The sequence below is a fragment of the Pezoporus wallicus genome, unplaced genomic scaffold, assembly GCF_028554395.1.
Source record: "Pezoporus wallicus isolate ANWC-B61680 ecotype Strahan unplaced genomic scaffold, APGP_CSIRO_Pwel_v1 contig_8333, whole genome shotgun sequence".
Classification (NCBI taxonomy): domain Eukaryota; kingdom Metazoa; phylum Chordata; class Aves; order Psittaciformes; family Psittacidae; genus Pezoporus; species Pezoporus wallicus.
Window position 1 is genome coordinate 2,040,668 of NW_026637037.1, and position 16,061 is coordinate 2,056,728.

Here is a 16,061-nt window from a genome sequence, read left to right on the forward strand (position 1 = left end):
GGGTAAAAAAATCTTGCTGTGTTTACTACGTGGCTCTATTTGCAATTACGAATCGCAGTTTCCAGCAAAAGAAATGTGCTTTCTTAAAATGAACTTCCCTCAACCTGATGGCTGGAGTGTGTTAAAACCCCAGAAGTTAACCTTGGGGCAGTTGGGTCTAACCAGTATGGTGTCCTGCACCATCATTTGAACATGCATGATCAGACATTGTCGCTCACAGAGTTTCTTGTTTCTGTGTGCAGGATCACCTGGAAATACACCGGCATTGTGATGGGTTTTGCTGTCTTCTCTCCTCCCTCCCCAGAAATTCTGTATTTGGTAAGCTTTATTTCAATGCTATTCAGCATTAAGCTGAGATTTTCATAACGCTCTCTCCTGCAATCCTAGTTTAGTTAGCTTACATTCAATCACTGTATACATAAACTTAGTACTGTTTTATCCCATGTGCATACTTACATTTATCTGCCTTTAATTTTACCTGGCAATTCATTGGCCAGTCAGTCAGTAATACAAGACCCTTCACAACCCTTTATAATCAGCTCTCATCTTTATCCCCCTACAATAGTTAGCATTCCCAGCAAAGTTTACATTCTTGAAATCCTCTCTTTTCCAGATTGTTAATAAGCATTTGAAACAGCACAAAACACAGCAGAAACCCCCAGGGAATTTTACTTGAGCTCTCTATCCACTGTGAACATGGATTCTTTCTTCCTTAGCATCACTCCCTATGTTTAACTAGCTACTTATTCATGGGGTTTCTTCCCTCGAGTCTTACGGAACTTAACTTTGTTTCAAAGTAAGACCCTACCAAATGCTTTCAGAAACCCAAGCTCAATTTATCAGCTGAGATTCTCTTGATGTCCCCAAAGAACACCTTTTTTGAAGGCAGAGCATACTGCAGAATGGGTTTCTTTACTGTTTTTAGGATGTAAAGTCTGGTTTAGGGGTGGTGAGGCACTGGAATGGTTTGCCCAGGGAAGTTGTGAATGCTCCATCCCTGGCGGTGCTCAAGGCCAGGTTGGACAGAGCCTTGGGTGACATGGTTTAGTGTGAGGTGTCCCTGCCCATGGCAGGGGGGTTGGAACTGGATGATCTTAAGGTCCTTTCCAACCCAAACTATCCTATGATTCTATGATTCTATGTCTACCACTGAGCACGTACCAGCTCTCTGTTACTTTCCAAGCCTCCAGCAGAGCCGCTGTAGCCCCCACAACTATAAGACATGCTGATGATAAGATTTTCCTGTGTTTTCTCTCTTTTTTCCCCACTATCACCTAATCCTCCAGAAGTGCCAACCTACAGCACCAGACTTTGTAGCTTACTCCCACCATCTATCTCTATTCTTCAAGTCGTATGAGGCTTGAGCGTTTTTTTATGCCTTGTGGAAAAGACTTTCCCATAACGTTTTTCCTGACAAGAAAACATGATCTCAAAGACTCAACACATCAACGTTTCTGTTATTGGCACCTGTCTGTGCTCACTTACTTCTGCACATAGAAAGTGCTGTGCCTACAGGAACGGGCGGGCACTTCTGGTGTAAATCAGAGCCCTGCTTGAATTCCTTCTTACATGTGCCCACAGGAGGAAAATGTGTCCTGCTAACTCATGAAGAACTGAACCAATGCCAGGAGCGATGAGGACACCCTGAGGGTATGGGGCAGCAGAAGCTCCCCTGGAATATGCAGAGTCACACTGTTAATGTGGCTGCTCTTCCTCCATGTCAGCTCCGTTCTCTTTCCTAGGAAGCATCTTTCTGTTTTCCATCCTCCCACTTCCTTGTAGTGAAGGATGAGAAAAACAAGGGAAGGTGTTCATATGCTCCCTGCCTCATAGCCTTTTCCCTTCTACTCATCACAGTAGTCACTGGAAATTGAGGAGTCTTGGCCACTCCACACTAGCTAGGACCAAGCGGTATAGTTCCTGGGCAAGGTAACCAGTATGAGTGCCTTTTTCCAACCTCATCCTCCCTCTTCTGCTAGGATTTCCTCTGATGTTAAGGGACTAGGCCTACTGCCAGTTTTCTGTAGTGAAAGGGATCTTTTCCATATGGTGAATTTAACAACTGCTGTGTGGGTTTCTTCACCTCCTACCAAGCATCCATGATGGCTGGCTTTGGGAAGTTTAAGCTGCAGCAATAACAACTTCTGGAGTTTTTTAATGTGATTTGTAGATCTGAAATTCAGATAAAGGAAGCCAGGTAGCTGTTCTGCACTACTGGGCACTTCCATATTCCAGCTTGGGGCTCCCTTCCCTTATGCTCTGTCCTTTTCAGTTCATGTGGAAAAGCATCTGGGCATTCAGGAAGGGTCCTCTGATAGGCCTGAGAATGCATGGTGTGTGCCCTCCCCATGCCCCATCCCCACAGTATTGGTTGCAAGTGAGGTCCACATGGGCGCAGCCGTACCTGGTTGTTTAGAAATGGTTTATTCCAAGTTTCTAGGTGGTGTGACTTGTCAGGATGTCTGTGACATCACATGGATGGAGAGACACCTCAGTAGGTATTTGGAGTACAAAGTAGTATTTCCTTGTGATGGAAAGGCAAAGCTATCTATACTAGACCAAGGAAGAGATGGTGCTTATGATGCTGACACTCTGATCTTCACTTCTGAACATGACTCCTGCAAAGATGAAGATGAGGGTTCTGCTTTGCACCTCACTAAATTACCTGTATTACAAATGCTATTCCAAATCCCCATGCCTTTTGAATTTGAAACCCAAATGGTAAACCTGCTATAACCTGAATCAAGTCAGTGACTGGCATCTGGAAATGGAAATACTATGTAATGTAAACGTAAATACTGTACACAATAACCCACAGACCTCTGAACAGCCATCAGAAGTGAAAGCTGTAATAATGCCTGCAAAAATACACAAGCTATTCCTAACACATCTAGGGGGAAAGCCAGCTTTGACCTTCTCCTCACAGTAAAGACGTAAGTCTGTGATTCCTCTGTATCTTGAAAGGTTTTCCACCTAATGTCCCTTTATTTTTAAGTCTCGAAGGAGTTCTACAGCAGGTTTAGATATTCTAAGCAATGCGTCTCAGGAACCAGATGATAAAGTCTTCTACTAGTAGTATACATATATATACATAAATGTCATTCACAGTCTGTAGACAAAACTGCTGTTAAACCCAGAGCTGGTCCTACACATGAGCTTGATATGTAGGACCCATTTCAGGGCTCACTTTGGCAAACTAATCACCCCTACATGTAAACTACTGAAATTATGACTGCTGCTGTTGCAAATCTCTTACTGTTATTCAGCTAATTTCAGATAACCTTTCTGAACACTGCATTTTTCTGCACCAAAAGTTATTGCACAGGCACTCCCTTATGCCTGTTCAACTGCATTTTTCTTGATCCATGACCCCTCCTTACCTTCTATGCCCACAGAGTAAACTGAAAATAAATGTGGCTTAATGTGTTACCCCCCGGCCCCAACACCAAACCCAACCAAAACTGGCTGCTCTATTTCACACCTCTGCTGTAGAAACCCCCTGCAAACCCCCTCCATTCCAGGAGATTTCAAGCAAGACAAACCACACAAAACCCCAGAGCTGGGATGCAGGGATCTGTTCTCACACGCTCTGTAGTATGGCTATTCCTGACACATGTTCCTGGGACATTCTGAACAAAAGCCTGGACAGAAACACATCTTTAGCCTTGAAAAACTGCTCTCTGCTAAGGAACTGTCAGAGATGCTGTCAGCAGCATTCTGCAAGCAGCAGAACAAACATTAAGATGAGAGTTTTCAGCTTAGTTTTGGGGTCTAAGGTCTTAAGGTTTCTAGCAGAAGAGGTTTCCCACTTCAAAACTGAGTCCCAGCATCAGTGCCCCAGCTAAAAATGCAGTACCCTGGGTATGTTCCCTAGAGTCAAGCAGCAGCACAGACCCATTTCCGTCCAGTTAGGAGGCCAAAAAGTTACTTTTAAGTATATTTTCAGTAACCGTGTCCATCACCTTCTTCCTGACCCCTCAGTTTATACTGTAATGTAGAAAAGTGTTCGACCATTTTCAAACCATGCTCTTCACAAGCTTGTTCTCCTCAGTGCAAATGCTGAAGAACTTCCAGGATAATATGCAACCCTCATTTGGCCAGCAACTCGGCAGTGTAAATACATAGATGTGCTTACGGGAGCAGAAGAAAAGACGTCTGTGTAAGTAGGTGACTTACCTAACTTCAATGAGAAAGCTGAGCTACGGTAAGGAAAAGGTTTGGATAAGGAAGCGCAGTTTGCATGGTTTTTCTGATGGAACAAGGAAACACAAAGGGAATCACATTGAACATCTAAGGATAAACAATGCTGAATACCACTGTATGTTTTAAATGGTCTCAGTCAAGTTGATGAAATAATACCTGACTGAGATGCCTGAAGTACCAGAAAGAAAACAATCCCACTTTTACCTGCAAATCATTACAACAGAGCAGCACGTGGTTAAAAATTAAGACTAACCTTGTGCCTGTACTGTGCTAGCATCCATTTTCTGTGTGTTCACGTGTTTTACTAAAAAAAGCAGCAGTAGTGATATTAAATCAACTCAATTAAAAAATCTCAACGCGAAACAGCAAAGCTTTTGATGAGACTTCATAAGCAAAGATACAAAATCCAGACGCTTTCTCTTTCTGCCTTCTCCTCTGCTTGAACCCTTCCAGACATTTCATTCACTGCCAGTGGCACTGAAGCAAATTTCTGCTGGTGGCGGCTTTTGCCCTAGTCCACTTGAAGAGGATTCACGATCGAAGCTAACAGACAAGAAGACTGGGAATAACTGGCAGTCACAGAATCACAGAACGGTTTGGGTTGGAAAGGACCTTAAAATCATCCAGTTCCAACCCCCTGTCAGAGATAACTGCAAGCTACAGGCAAGAACAGGGAGTCCAAAGATCACTACAGGGGTGAAGACAGCACAAGGGAGATGCCAGTTTCTGACTCACAGAGGCAATATGTCCCAGTTATGTGACATTACCCACTGAGCTGTGACTGGTGGCCCTGTTTTGCACAACCCCTTGCAAAATTCTGTTTATCTCCTAGGCTTTGTTGGGGGAATTTAGCTGCTCTCTTTGTGTTATGGTTCGCTTCCTCTTAATGGGTCGAGATAGGATGCTGTTGTGGGACTATCTCCTCGCCATTTTGCTAATACCCTTTTCATTTGTAATATAGATCTTACCTTAAATGGCTTGTATTACAGAGCAAAAGTAATTATGGGTACATTTGGATTTGCTTTTAATATTTACTGTAGCAAGGTAAGGCTTTTGTACTGTAATTACTTGTTTCCTTGTCTCTGGCCTTCATTTGAGCAGAAAAGGTCATTCTTAATTAAGTTCACCCAAACAGTTCTCAGAAACTGGTTTTGGTTTTAATCCAACCCATTGAGTTGGCTTTCTAGAGGAGTGAACAGAAACTAGGCAAGAGAGTGGGGCGAGGATCTGCAAGCTCTAATTGCATAGACTATTTCAAAAGGAGCACCAAGAGTTTTCTACTCGGGGAACAAAAATCTGTTTTCACTTAGCAACAAACTTACCATTATGACAGTTTTGAGATGAGTACATGAGCACATTTGAAACATCCCTGTGCACAAAGCCAAGGTCTACTGCTGGGTGCTGCTTCCTCTGTGCCCATGCAGGCATTACCAACCACAAAGATGACACAACCAACATGCAGGAGCTATATGCACGTTCCCAAAGTAATAACTCACGTAGTGAGGGATGATCAGAAGTGCTCAACCTGGGAGCTATAGAGGACTGGGGGTAATTCAGCCCACACAGAGGCTAGGGCTCAGAAAACTCCTGTTTTCCTTTTGAAACTGCTGCTAATGCTCTTCCTCACAGATTATTATGAAGCCCAGTCAAAGCAGATAAAGTTACAGGAACCTGAGGAAAGAAACACAGCATCCATCCACATCCACATCCACATCCACACCCAGTGAAACCGGGTATCAAACATGCAGCTCTCGAGGTTTACCATCAATACAATGTGTTTAAACATTTTAATACTTGCTGATGTCTACATCCAGGAACAAAAAAATACAACAACAACCCACCAGCCTCCCATCAGAACAAACCCTGATTGTCTTCATGTCAGAATACATTCAGGAATGTGAGCTTATTTTGTTCACAGCTGAACCAAGGAGGTAATAACTTTCAAGACAGAAGATCTGGAGGCTCTGGGATTTCTACCTCTATCCATTCACGAGAATGGTTGAAGAGAATTTTACTTTCCACCTCGAGGTTCTAATTCACTAGAACAGTAGCTGAAAAGCATTTATGCCAACTATCAGGCACCACTGCTCCCGACTTTGCTCATCACCTTTTAAGACAGATATTCCCCATAGCCCAAAAGGCTCTAGCAACACTCCATCCTTGTAGGGAAGTTAACTTTAAGTCAGTGTCACTTCTTTTTCTCCTAAAGCTGCCAATTTCTTATGCAAATAATAGAATATCTTTCACATCTGCATTACGAATGAAAAGAACAAAGATTCCTTTCATAATGAAACCCAATTCACAACTAAATTGATTATTATGAGTTATACCTTTAAATACGACCTTAAATACAGAATTATTCACAGCAGAACTGACGAGCACCCATGCTGGGATCAACTCTTCCCCTTGATATTATCTATTGGGATGCAAACATCAGCCTAACAAAAAATCATGATCACTCTCTGTTTCTCCACAGTCATTTCATAGAATCAAAGATGATTTGGATGGGCTTTTCTGGTTTTTAATAACATCTATGCCAATAAAGCAACTGGCATTCTGTTCAATAAATACTAAACAGGGGAGCTTTCACACATCTATAAACTGGACATTCTAACTAAGCACTTTAGACTGAGGTACTCACCCGGTCTGGAAAGTCAGCCTTCAGTTCAGCAATACTTTTACACCAATATGCTGCTGTTTTCTCGCTGATCAGTTCAATGTTTAGAAAAGAGCTTTGGCCCGGGCCGTACAGAGGCCCTGAAGTAGTTCCACGCACAATCCTCGGAGAAACATTGGTCACAATGTCCTGCAAAACAGTGGAACCTTTCAGATTGATTTTGAAAAGTGAGGTATAGATCAATGGCGTCAAGGACATAAGAGGAACATAAATATATAGGTGTTTCAAACATCTACTGTTATTACATTAGTATTTGTAGTGAGAGGATGAGGGGAGAATGGTTCAGACTTAAACAGGGGAAGTTCAGGTTGGATATAAGGGAGAAGTTCTTCCCAGGGTGCCCAGAGAAGCTGTGGCTGCCCCATCCCTGGCAGTGTTCAAGGCCAGGCTGGACACAGGGGCTTGGAGCAACCTGCTCTAGTGTGAGGTGTCCATGCCCATGGCAGGGGTTGGAGGTGGATGAGCTTTAATGTCCCTTCCAACCCAAACCAGTCTGGGATTCTGCGTTTGATACACTGGCATACTTTTGCTGGTGACTGGACCTGTGAACCTGACTTACCAGCAGAGAGGCTGGTGGGTAGCCCCTCTTCGCACTTCAGCTGTATAGTGTAGGACACTGCCAGGGATGGAGCATTTACCACTTTCCTGCGCACCACGGGCCAGTGCCTCACCACCCTCACAGTGAAGAACTGTCTTATATCTAACCTGAACTTCCCCTGTTTAAGTTTTAACCCATTATGCCTTGTCCTATTGAGAGAGTCCCTCATGCAGTGTACCTCTCCGGCATCCTGCAGGCCCCCTTCATCATCAATGAAAACATAGGATTAAGTGAGATCAAAATATATACCCCAAAATTATGGCCATTCAGATAAATACTGCAAAGCTACAACATTCCCAAAGCTCAACACGAGCGTAGCATGCAATTTTGAAACACACAGTACATACTCAAAATGTTGACTTGTTTCGTAGCCTTAATGAAGCCGCAGTGTCACCCTATCTACAGCACCAAAGAACTGTACATTCTGACACTGTTTTAAACGAGAGAGAAACATAGATGGCAAAATGTTCCTTTTGCCAATTTCCAATTAGAAATCATTTTGAGTAAAGGTCATTTATTTCCCAATGTATCAGAATGATTTGTTTAAGTACCCCTCCTCGCCATCTTGTCATTTCTAGTGAGATAACATGAACCTCCATTAGTATATAGCAATTAAGGTCAATTTACATATTTTAATTAAGAACCATCCCATATAAAACAATTAGGGTAATAGGCACACTAACTGGATTTCATAACATTTGGACGTTTTTCCAACTAGATAGACAGGAAACCTTAATTAGCATTAATTAGCACTGATCTGCATATGTTTGATAAGGCATACCCTTGCCACAAAAGATTATTTATTCCTGAATCTGCCAAACGCTGCAGTTACAGAGGATAAAGGGACTTTTCTTCACATTGTATGTAAATTTGAGGCAATCTTCACTTGCTTATAAAGTCAATCATTATACAGTAAATATGCACTAACATTTTATCCTGATAGATAATTATATGTCCATTTACATACATAGAAATCACACAAACTAATCTCCCCAGTTCATCTATTTTCAGACCTAATAAGTCTGGAAAACGAACATGACAATAATCCCTAATTTTCCTATTATATTTTCCCTTCATCACAAAAGCTTCATCCCCCTCTCAACAGTTAAGTTCTATTTGTCAGGAAGAAACCATTCCGAACACGTTCTGGATGTGTGCAAACCACAAAGACAAGTACAGTGCCCTCACTCCCCAGCCTAACCACAGAAATGGCTCTTTATGCAGAAGACCCATTTCCATCAGTTTGCTCCACGTTATCCTCTTGAGCGTTTCCTTCCTTTTCAATTGCCTCAGAGGAGCTGGTGCTTTGACTTGATCCCAGAAAGGCTTTCATACTTACAGGCCAGTGATACCGCATCATCCAGCATGGTTAAAAACAGCCAATGGCTTCAATGCTGTCAAACAGACCTTACTCCTGCAAGCACAGGGTGCATGTGGTCATTTGCCAACAGATACAAGTTCCTTTGACCATGCTGCAAGAAACCACGAGCTCCCTTTTACCATTCAAAGCAGTCAGAAGCTATGCAGCTACAGCAGTATGGCACTAAGCCTGAGCTAACGGCCTGTCTGCTGGTGGGAATTATTATTCTTGGGTTCAGTGTAAATAATGGTAAGACGCATGAGGCATGATTTTCCATTTCGTGGCTGGCTTGTGTATGTGTGTATGCCAGACAATGCCTGGAGCCACCTACAGTACTGCTCGCTATCTTACGATGTGCGTGTTTTGTTCTGCTTCCAGTCTCTCTCATTTTACTACAGGCACGAATTCAGAGTGAGATATTACAGCCTAGATTATACATCGTCTGGGACACTCACAAAGCCTCGGTCTGCTTCCGTACACAAACACTGAAGTTTTCCTATCTGCCTTGGGTCTCCAGACAATCTTCTCTCTTCTAAGCACAGAGACCCCTGTTTAGACCCTGTGACTGCTGCCGAATCCCCATGGCTTGTCTCACTCCTTCCCAGAGCTCAGTCACAGCCAACATCTGAGTGACAATTCATCCCACAAAGCTGAATCAGGTAACACACAGGCTTTGCAACCTGCCTCAAAAGCAGCCACTCTTCCCGTTAATGCCCACGAGAGATACCCAGAGCCACACGACACAGCAAACACGCACACATCTCTCTTCCTGCATTTCCCCACTCCTGAGTTTTCCTTGAAGTTTTGTGAGATCCCCTTTGGCGCTCAGGGACCTTCCGTGCCAGCAGACAGCTGCTCCTTCAAATGGCAGCTTCCGCCGCCTCTGTGTCCCAGGAACCCTCCACTGCGTCCATGCATCGCTTTATGTTTCCAGACCAAGCTGCTTCTGCTTCCAAAAATCCTTCCTGGCTTTGAAATCCAAATATTACCACCTGGCTGCTTTGCCTTGATTCCTCCCGAGAGGGATCTGCTGTCCTTATTTAAGATCCCACTCCTCGCTTGCCTCTCCTAGCTCAGCATAAACTAGATGGAGTGCGTCTGTGATGACTGACACACTGGCACCTCTCCTGTCTCTTGTTAGCACATGACAGCCCCAGACACAAGGAGGCTTACAGTTCATGGAGACACAATGGAGTTTATAACTTAGGTGATGATTCAAGGAATCTGCTTATGTACATACAGAATAAAATCACACAAGTGACAGAGAACTGCCTCTATGAGAGGAGTGTGAAATACCTACACAGAGCTTGCCTCGCCAGCATCTTCCTCTTCTGCTTTCTGCTACAGCTCTAAAAAAGAGAGAGTTAGGTAAAGGATCTCTTGACTGGGCTTAGCCCTTCAGTCTTACGAGGGAATTTCACATGGGATCACAGGTAGGAAGTTCTGGTGGCTGGCCAATAGTGATCACTGACTCCAAACCACCAGGTAAGGCCAGAGCAGCAGTGAGGTTGGACGAGATGACCTCTGAAGATCCCTTCCAACCCAAACCAGCCTATGATTCTATGATTAAATAGCTGCAGTGCTCCAGCCCATGGGTTAGAACAACCATCTTCTGGTTGTTTTTCCTCGTGTGGCCAAATACTGGCACCGATTCCTTCTTTTTTTCTGAAATCTCAGCTTTTCCTATGATCCCAGCTAAAATTCACAGTAAAAGGGTTGTGTGCATAAAAAGCCACAATTAGACTGGAGCAAGAAGCCTGATGGGTTTGAACCTAGAATCTTAATTTTGACTCAAAGAAAAAGCTGATTGCTACAAAACAATATGCGCAATTGAACACAGAAGTCCGCATACAGGAACAGAGAATTTCTCTAAACTCCAAAATGAACCAAGTGTCTTTCCTCCCCATGCAATGGAAGCAATAAACAGTCCTTGGGGAAAACAGTGCAAAGCTTTAATGTACTCTAAAGACCAAGGAAAGAAGACTTTTAATAAAGAGCAACTAGGGGAGAACAAAGACCACACTAGAAGACAAAGCTATGTAAAAAATGAGTCAACAAAATAACATTAGCAAAGGTAAACAGAATAGCCCATAGAAAATTTATTCATTTCATGGGCAAATCACAGAATTCCAGACCGGTTTGGGTTGGAAAGGACATTAAAGCTCATCTGGTTTCAACCTCCTGCCATGGGCAGGGACACGTCACGCTACAGCAGGTTGCTCCAAGCCCCTGTGTCCAACCTGGCCTTGAACACTGCCAGGGATGGGGCAGCCACAGCTTCTCTGGGCACCCTGTGACAGCGCCTCAGCACCCTCACAGGGAAGAGCTTCTGCCTTAGATCTAACCTGAACTGCCCCTGTTTTGGTTTGAACCCATCACCCCTTGTCCTACTGCTACAGTCCCTGATGAGGAGTCCCTCCCCAGCATCCTTGTAGCCCCCTTCAGACACTGGAAGCTGCTCTGAGGTCTCTACGCAGCTCCTCTTCTCCAGGCTGAACAGCCCCAATGTTCTCAGCCTGTCTTTGTGTGTCTTGCAAATTAATCTTGGAAAATCAATGTAGACTTGGGGATTAGGGAAACTGTACTCACTACTACAATACAGCAAAACAATCTGCTTTAGGGGAGTCAATGCAACAACAAGAAACACAACAAATGGAATCGAGGGCCAACTGTGAAGCAAGAATATTTCAGTTACTGAATTTATTCTTTTGCCTCAAAAGCTGATTCTTTTCCCCAGGAACAATCATATCAATCCCTCAAATAGACCTGGCTCAGGACATAACGCAAGAAAGCCACATTACACAAACAAAAGTGCCAATACCCTCTTGCTTCTGGATTCCCCTTTTCTGCATATGAACACCTCAGGTATTCTAGTTACTTGAGACCGAGTTCATTTGCATTACACATATAGTTGATTAATTGTTGATTAATTAATTAACACACTAAGAAATAAAGACCCAAGGCATTGATCAGGCCCCATTTGCTCTAATAACCCCTGAACTCTGCAATCAGATCGTTGAATTCGAAACTACTCAGGTCTGATGGGTTGGGAGGTTTCAGACAGCTTCTTAAAGATAAAGCGCAAACACTCAGCAGTTTCTAGCCAGTCACATTTAAATAAAGGTGCAAATCAATACATCAGCCCATGCCTTACGAGTCACTCTAAAACCTGGTTTGCTTCACACTGTCCACACTTGCAGTTTGCCACTGATTTTTGTCGTGGAAAAACACAACCACGCCATTTAAACTGAGAGATGTTCCTCTGTTTGGGCAGCAGGGATATCTTCAGTGTTAAGAGATCCAAAGGGGTGCTCAGCACAGTGTTAGATCATGTGATAATACATTCCTGGCATGTTTCTCCTAAACTAATCAGCAGAGAAATAATTCACATTGTGAATATTAAGGCTGTCATCTGGAGGCGTGGAAGTTAATGGCCCGTAGAAATGAATCAAGCCATTCACCTCTCTTCTCAGAGTTATTGTTTTAAGGGGAATCAAGAAGACAGCTCTCCATTAACTCAGTTCACTTCTTACTTCTTAATCGTGTCTCCTAGAAACTAAAAAAGACATAAGTTTGGAGACAAATGTATGTAAAAGTCTGTGTAAAAGCAGTCTCCCAAGAAGTATACCACAACCTCAAGCCGAGTCAATTAATGTACCTGTAGGAGGTAAATATACTAAAGAGAACGAAAAGGATAAATCTGTCTGATTTTTCATATCAGAGCTCTGATGTGCTTCTATTGATTTGCAGAGCTTGAAACATTCTTTTTCAGCCCATTTTCCCCTAAATATTACAGCTAATGGTATTTTAATTAACACTTGCAATAATAAGGTTGCTTAAGAGAACACACAGGCATTTATAGTTTGGATATGGAAAGAAAATTAATTGTACCTTTAATTAATCTATTAACCAGTTGTACAAATATTCACTCCTGAATTACAGGTGTTCTGCACTGGAAATACCTGGGTTTGAATAAGATCTTTGGATTTAAAAACCACACTTAATCATGCTAACGTGATTTCTTCATTCTGAGAAGCTTCTATGAGAGACAGAGAACTTGCCTTGCAGCACTGGCTCCCAAAGTCAATGAAAGTCACTGCATATTTCAAATTAAGCTTTTCTCATCTTTAACTTATGAAAGTAGATAGGAATTAGTGACCACTGTCAGTTTCTTTTCATTAATATGAGAAAAAGATTTAACACAGTGAGCAGATTACTATTTCTAACAAAGTTAATTTATTTGACCTTCCTTTCTTCTGGGGAGGGAGGGCATCGTACTTGCCAAACGGAGTATGTGTCTGTATTTTCCCAGCGGAGTATGTGTCTGTACTTTGCCAGGGTTACTACTTACTACACGTCAATATGAACACCAAGGCAGTCATGCTGGCCTCTTTGTGAAGATCTAAATAAATACCTTCTTAAGGTAATTTTAGTCAAACATTTCAAACAGCATACTTAAGGGTAGCAGACAGTAAACTGCAATGCGAAAAAAGCCCAAATGCTTTGCTATGTTCAATATACCACCTTCTTTACTTGAACAACAAAATGCAGGAGCTAAAATGCAGGAATTTAAGCAAATTATGATGTCCTTCTTTCCCCCAGATTTTCAAAGCTGTATTGAATAGGTCTGTAAAGATTTCAAAACACTATACCTGCGAAATAGCTTCAGACCTTATTTCCTAAATGCTTTAATCGACTTCCAACATCAAGAGTGAGTTTTCCCTATGGTCCCGACTATTTATGGTGAAACTTGATGTACAATTTCACCTATGTAAAATTACGGAGGAGAAGGAGACATTGCCTTTTTCTACCTAATATTGCAGTAGTTCAAGCATGCTGGAAATCTGGCTCGGGGCTGTTTGCACACCCTCCTAGAGATGAACAGCATCACAGACTTATGTCCTCCTAATTCCCTGCCAACTCTCACTCAAGGTCTTGTGATGAGTTGCCTCTTCTGTGACTCAGCTGTCTAGCCAGACTGTGTCTAGTATCACCCCTTCTGGAGCTTCAACCATCTACAAAAGGCAAGTGAAACCTGAAGCAACAATACCACTTCACACAGCACTGTTCCTATGAGTTGTTCCTCCCCTTGTCTCCTCTGAAATGAGATGTGTGACATCTCTATAGGGTTCCTTTTCTGAGGCCCAAAGCATCCACTTGCTCTCCTGAATTTCCCCAAGTCCAGATATTTTTCCCAGCTGAGCTTTTCAGGCTCCTTTTAACAGGAAGCTAAATCCACAGCAAGAACCTCTACAAACACAAAACAATTCCATGAGGTATAACCATGCGGATGAACAATTAATTTCCATGAAGACCTTATCAGTTTGTTAGAAGAGGATTTTTACCACATATAAAGAGATTTACTGGCTCATGGAGCAAGGCAAGTAAATTTGCTTATGATGTCTGCTCAAGAAGGTTTGATGGAGCCACTAGCACCCTCCTGTGCACAAACAACTGCTATGTTGCACACAATGCAACCTAATGCTTGCATTTAATGTTTTATTCTAGGGAGGGAACAGGCTAGACTTTATTCCTCCCACAGGAGTACAAAACCTCAGCAAAGTTACTTCCTAACTCTCTCTCTTTTCCCCTCAGTGAATACAAGAGCGTGTTTTAGAAGCTGAAACCACCCTGACAGAAAAACTTATCTCAGAACATCCCACCGTGCAGAAACTGCTCTAATCTCTCCGCTACCAGATAGGAGAAATTCAGCACCACAGACACCTCCTCCTTTTCACTGCTTCTGTGAACAAAGTTGAGACCGAGCCCTCTCGTTCCTCTTCACTGCTTTCCTTCTCCTGAAGATAGATAGCATTTCATGATAAAAGGATGCAAAATAATTATTTTTCAAGCCCTCACCCTACAATATGAAGCAAATTTCAAACTCTATTATTTCCTCAGCCTTTAAGTCACATTGGTGACATAAAGCCCAAGTGTTCTGATCCCTCCAATAGTACAGAAGAGACTGAAAAAGATCCTGGCTGTTACTTCTAAATTACACTTCTTCAGCTTTTACCTACAAGACCTAGTATGCTATAGAGGGGAAAAGGCTATTCTTATTTGTCTTGTGACAGCTGTTTGCAAAGACGAAAGTACCCAAATGGGGACATATTTTACATCCCAAAATGCTGGGGTACAAACAGTGCTTGTAAATCCTCCCTAATACTCTATTTTTAGAGTGAATCAGCTCAGTTATGCAAACTGTTCCTTTAAAAACAGAATGTTAACCACCTAAACTATCCCACCATTTGTGTTTATTAAACCAATTTAACACTCAAGCTCCACCAAGCAAGCTAGCTTTCCAAATCAATAAGTTAGCACAGAAGACTGCAGTCCTATAAGGGATAAAGCAGTGTGTCGGGACCTGGGAGAGAAACTGCTGAAGCACTCCCCTTGTGTTAAAGACAAATGAGGAGTTAGAGGTTTAGTTACCATGTATTTGGCATTTTTATGCACCATCACATTAGTGCTCTAAGATTCACCACGAGAACGTGTGAGAAGCTTGAAAACTTAAGAGACATTGAATTTCATTCCTACCTAAGCTTTTATCATTGCTGCTTGCTCAGCACAGCACCTTTCTGACTGATGAGATTTTCAGTCAGTAGGCCATCGCTACCAATAACTTCTGATTAAGATAGCAAAACCCCAAAGTCTTTAGATAATCTTAATATATTAGACCCTAATTGTTTACTTTCTTACCTTAGGGTAACCTTAGACCAATAACCTTAGACCAATCCCATCCCCATTGCTAGTCATTGCTGCCCTTGCTTAAGACAACAGCAGGCTCCCAATCTTTGTTAATTCATACATGATGGTTTGACTGGAAGTCCTAATTTTATAAACTAAGGCTCCCTAAAGTAATAAATCAGGAGATAAAAATACAAGGCAAAAGCAACACAAACTATGAATATAAGTGCAACAAATAGGAAGAGGAACTATGCTGTTTATGCCAAATGTGCAAACATGTATTTTCTACTTGAGTATTTTACAGGAAAATGAAGGTTTGATTTTTGCTGACAACTAGTTTAATTTGAGCAGTTTTTTTAACAAAAACTTTTCCTAATACAAAGCCATAATGTTTTAAAATTATTTTTCCTGATTTTTGACATATTTGCATGTTTTGCAGCCATTAGACTGTAAGCCATTTGTACTGTAATTACAAAAGATCATTTCAAAACTGTATGATGTCCTACAGCACTTTGCCTTGACAAACAATTACCAGA

General features: G+C 42.2%; 1 protein-coding gene across 3 annotated transcripts in view; it reads right to left on the bottom strand.

Annotated features, from left to right (window-relative positions):
• DPYD (dihydropyrimidine dehydrogenase) overlaps nt 1–16,061 on the bottom strand; it is a 346,003-nt gene that overhangs the window by 121,579 nt on the left and 208,363 nt on the right. For all 3 annotated transcript variants that reach the window (XM_057402775.1, XM_057402774.1, XM_057402776.1), the window contains one exon: nt 6,845–7,009. In XM_057402775.1, the coding sequence (XP_057258758.1) occupies nt 6,845–7,009 (165 nt within the window). The remainder of the gene's footprint in view (nt 1–6,844; nt 7,010–16,061) is intronic.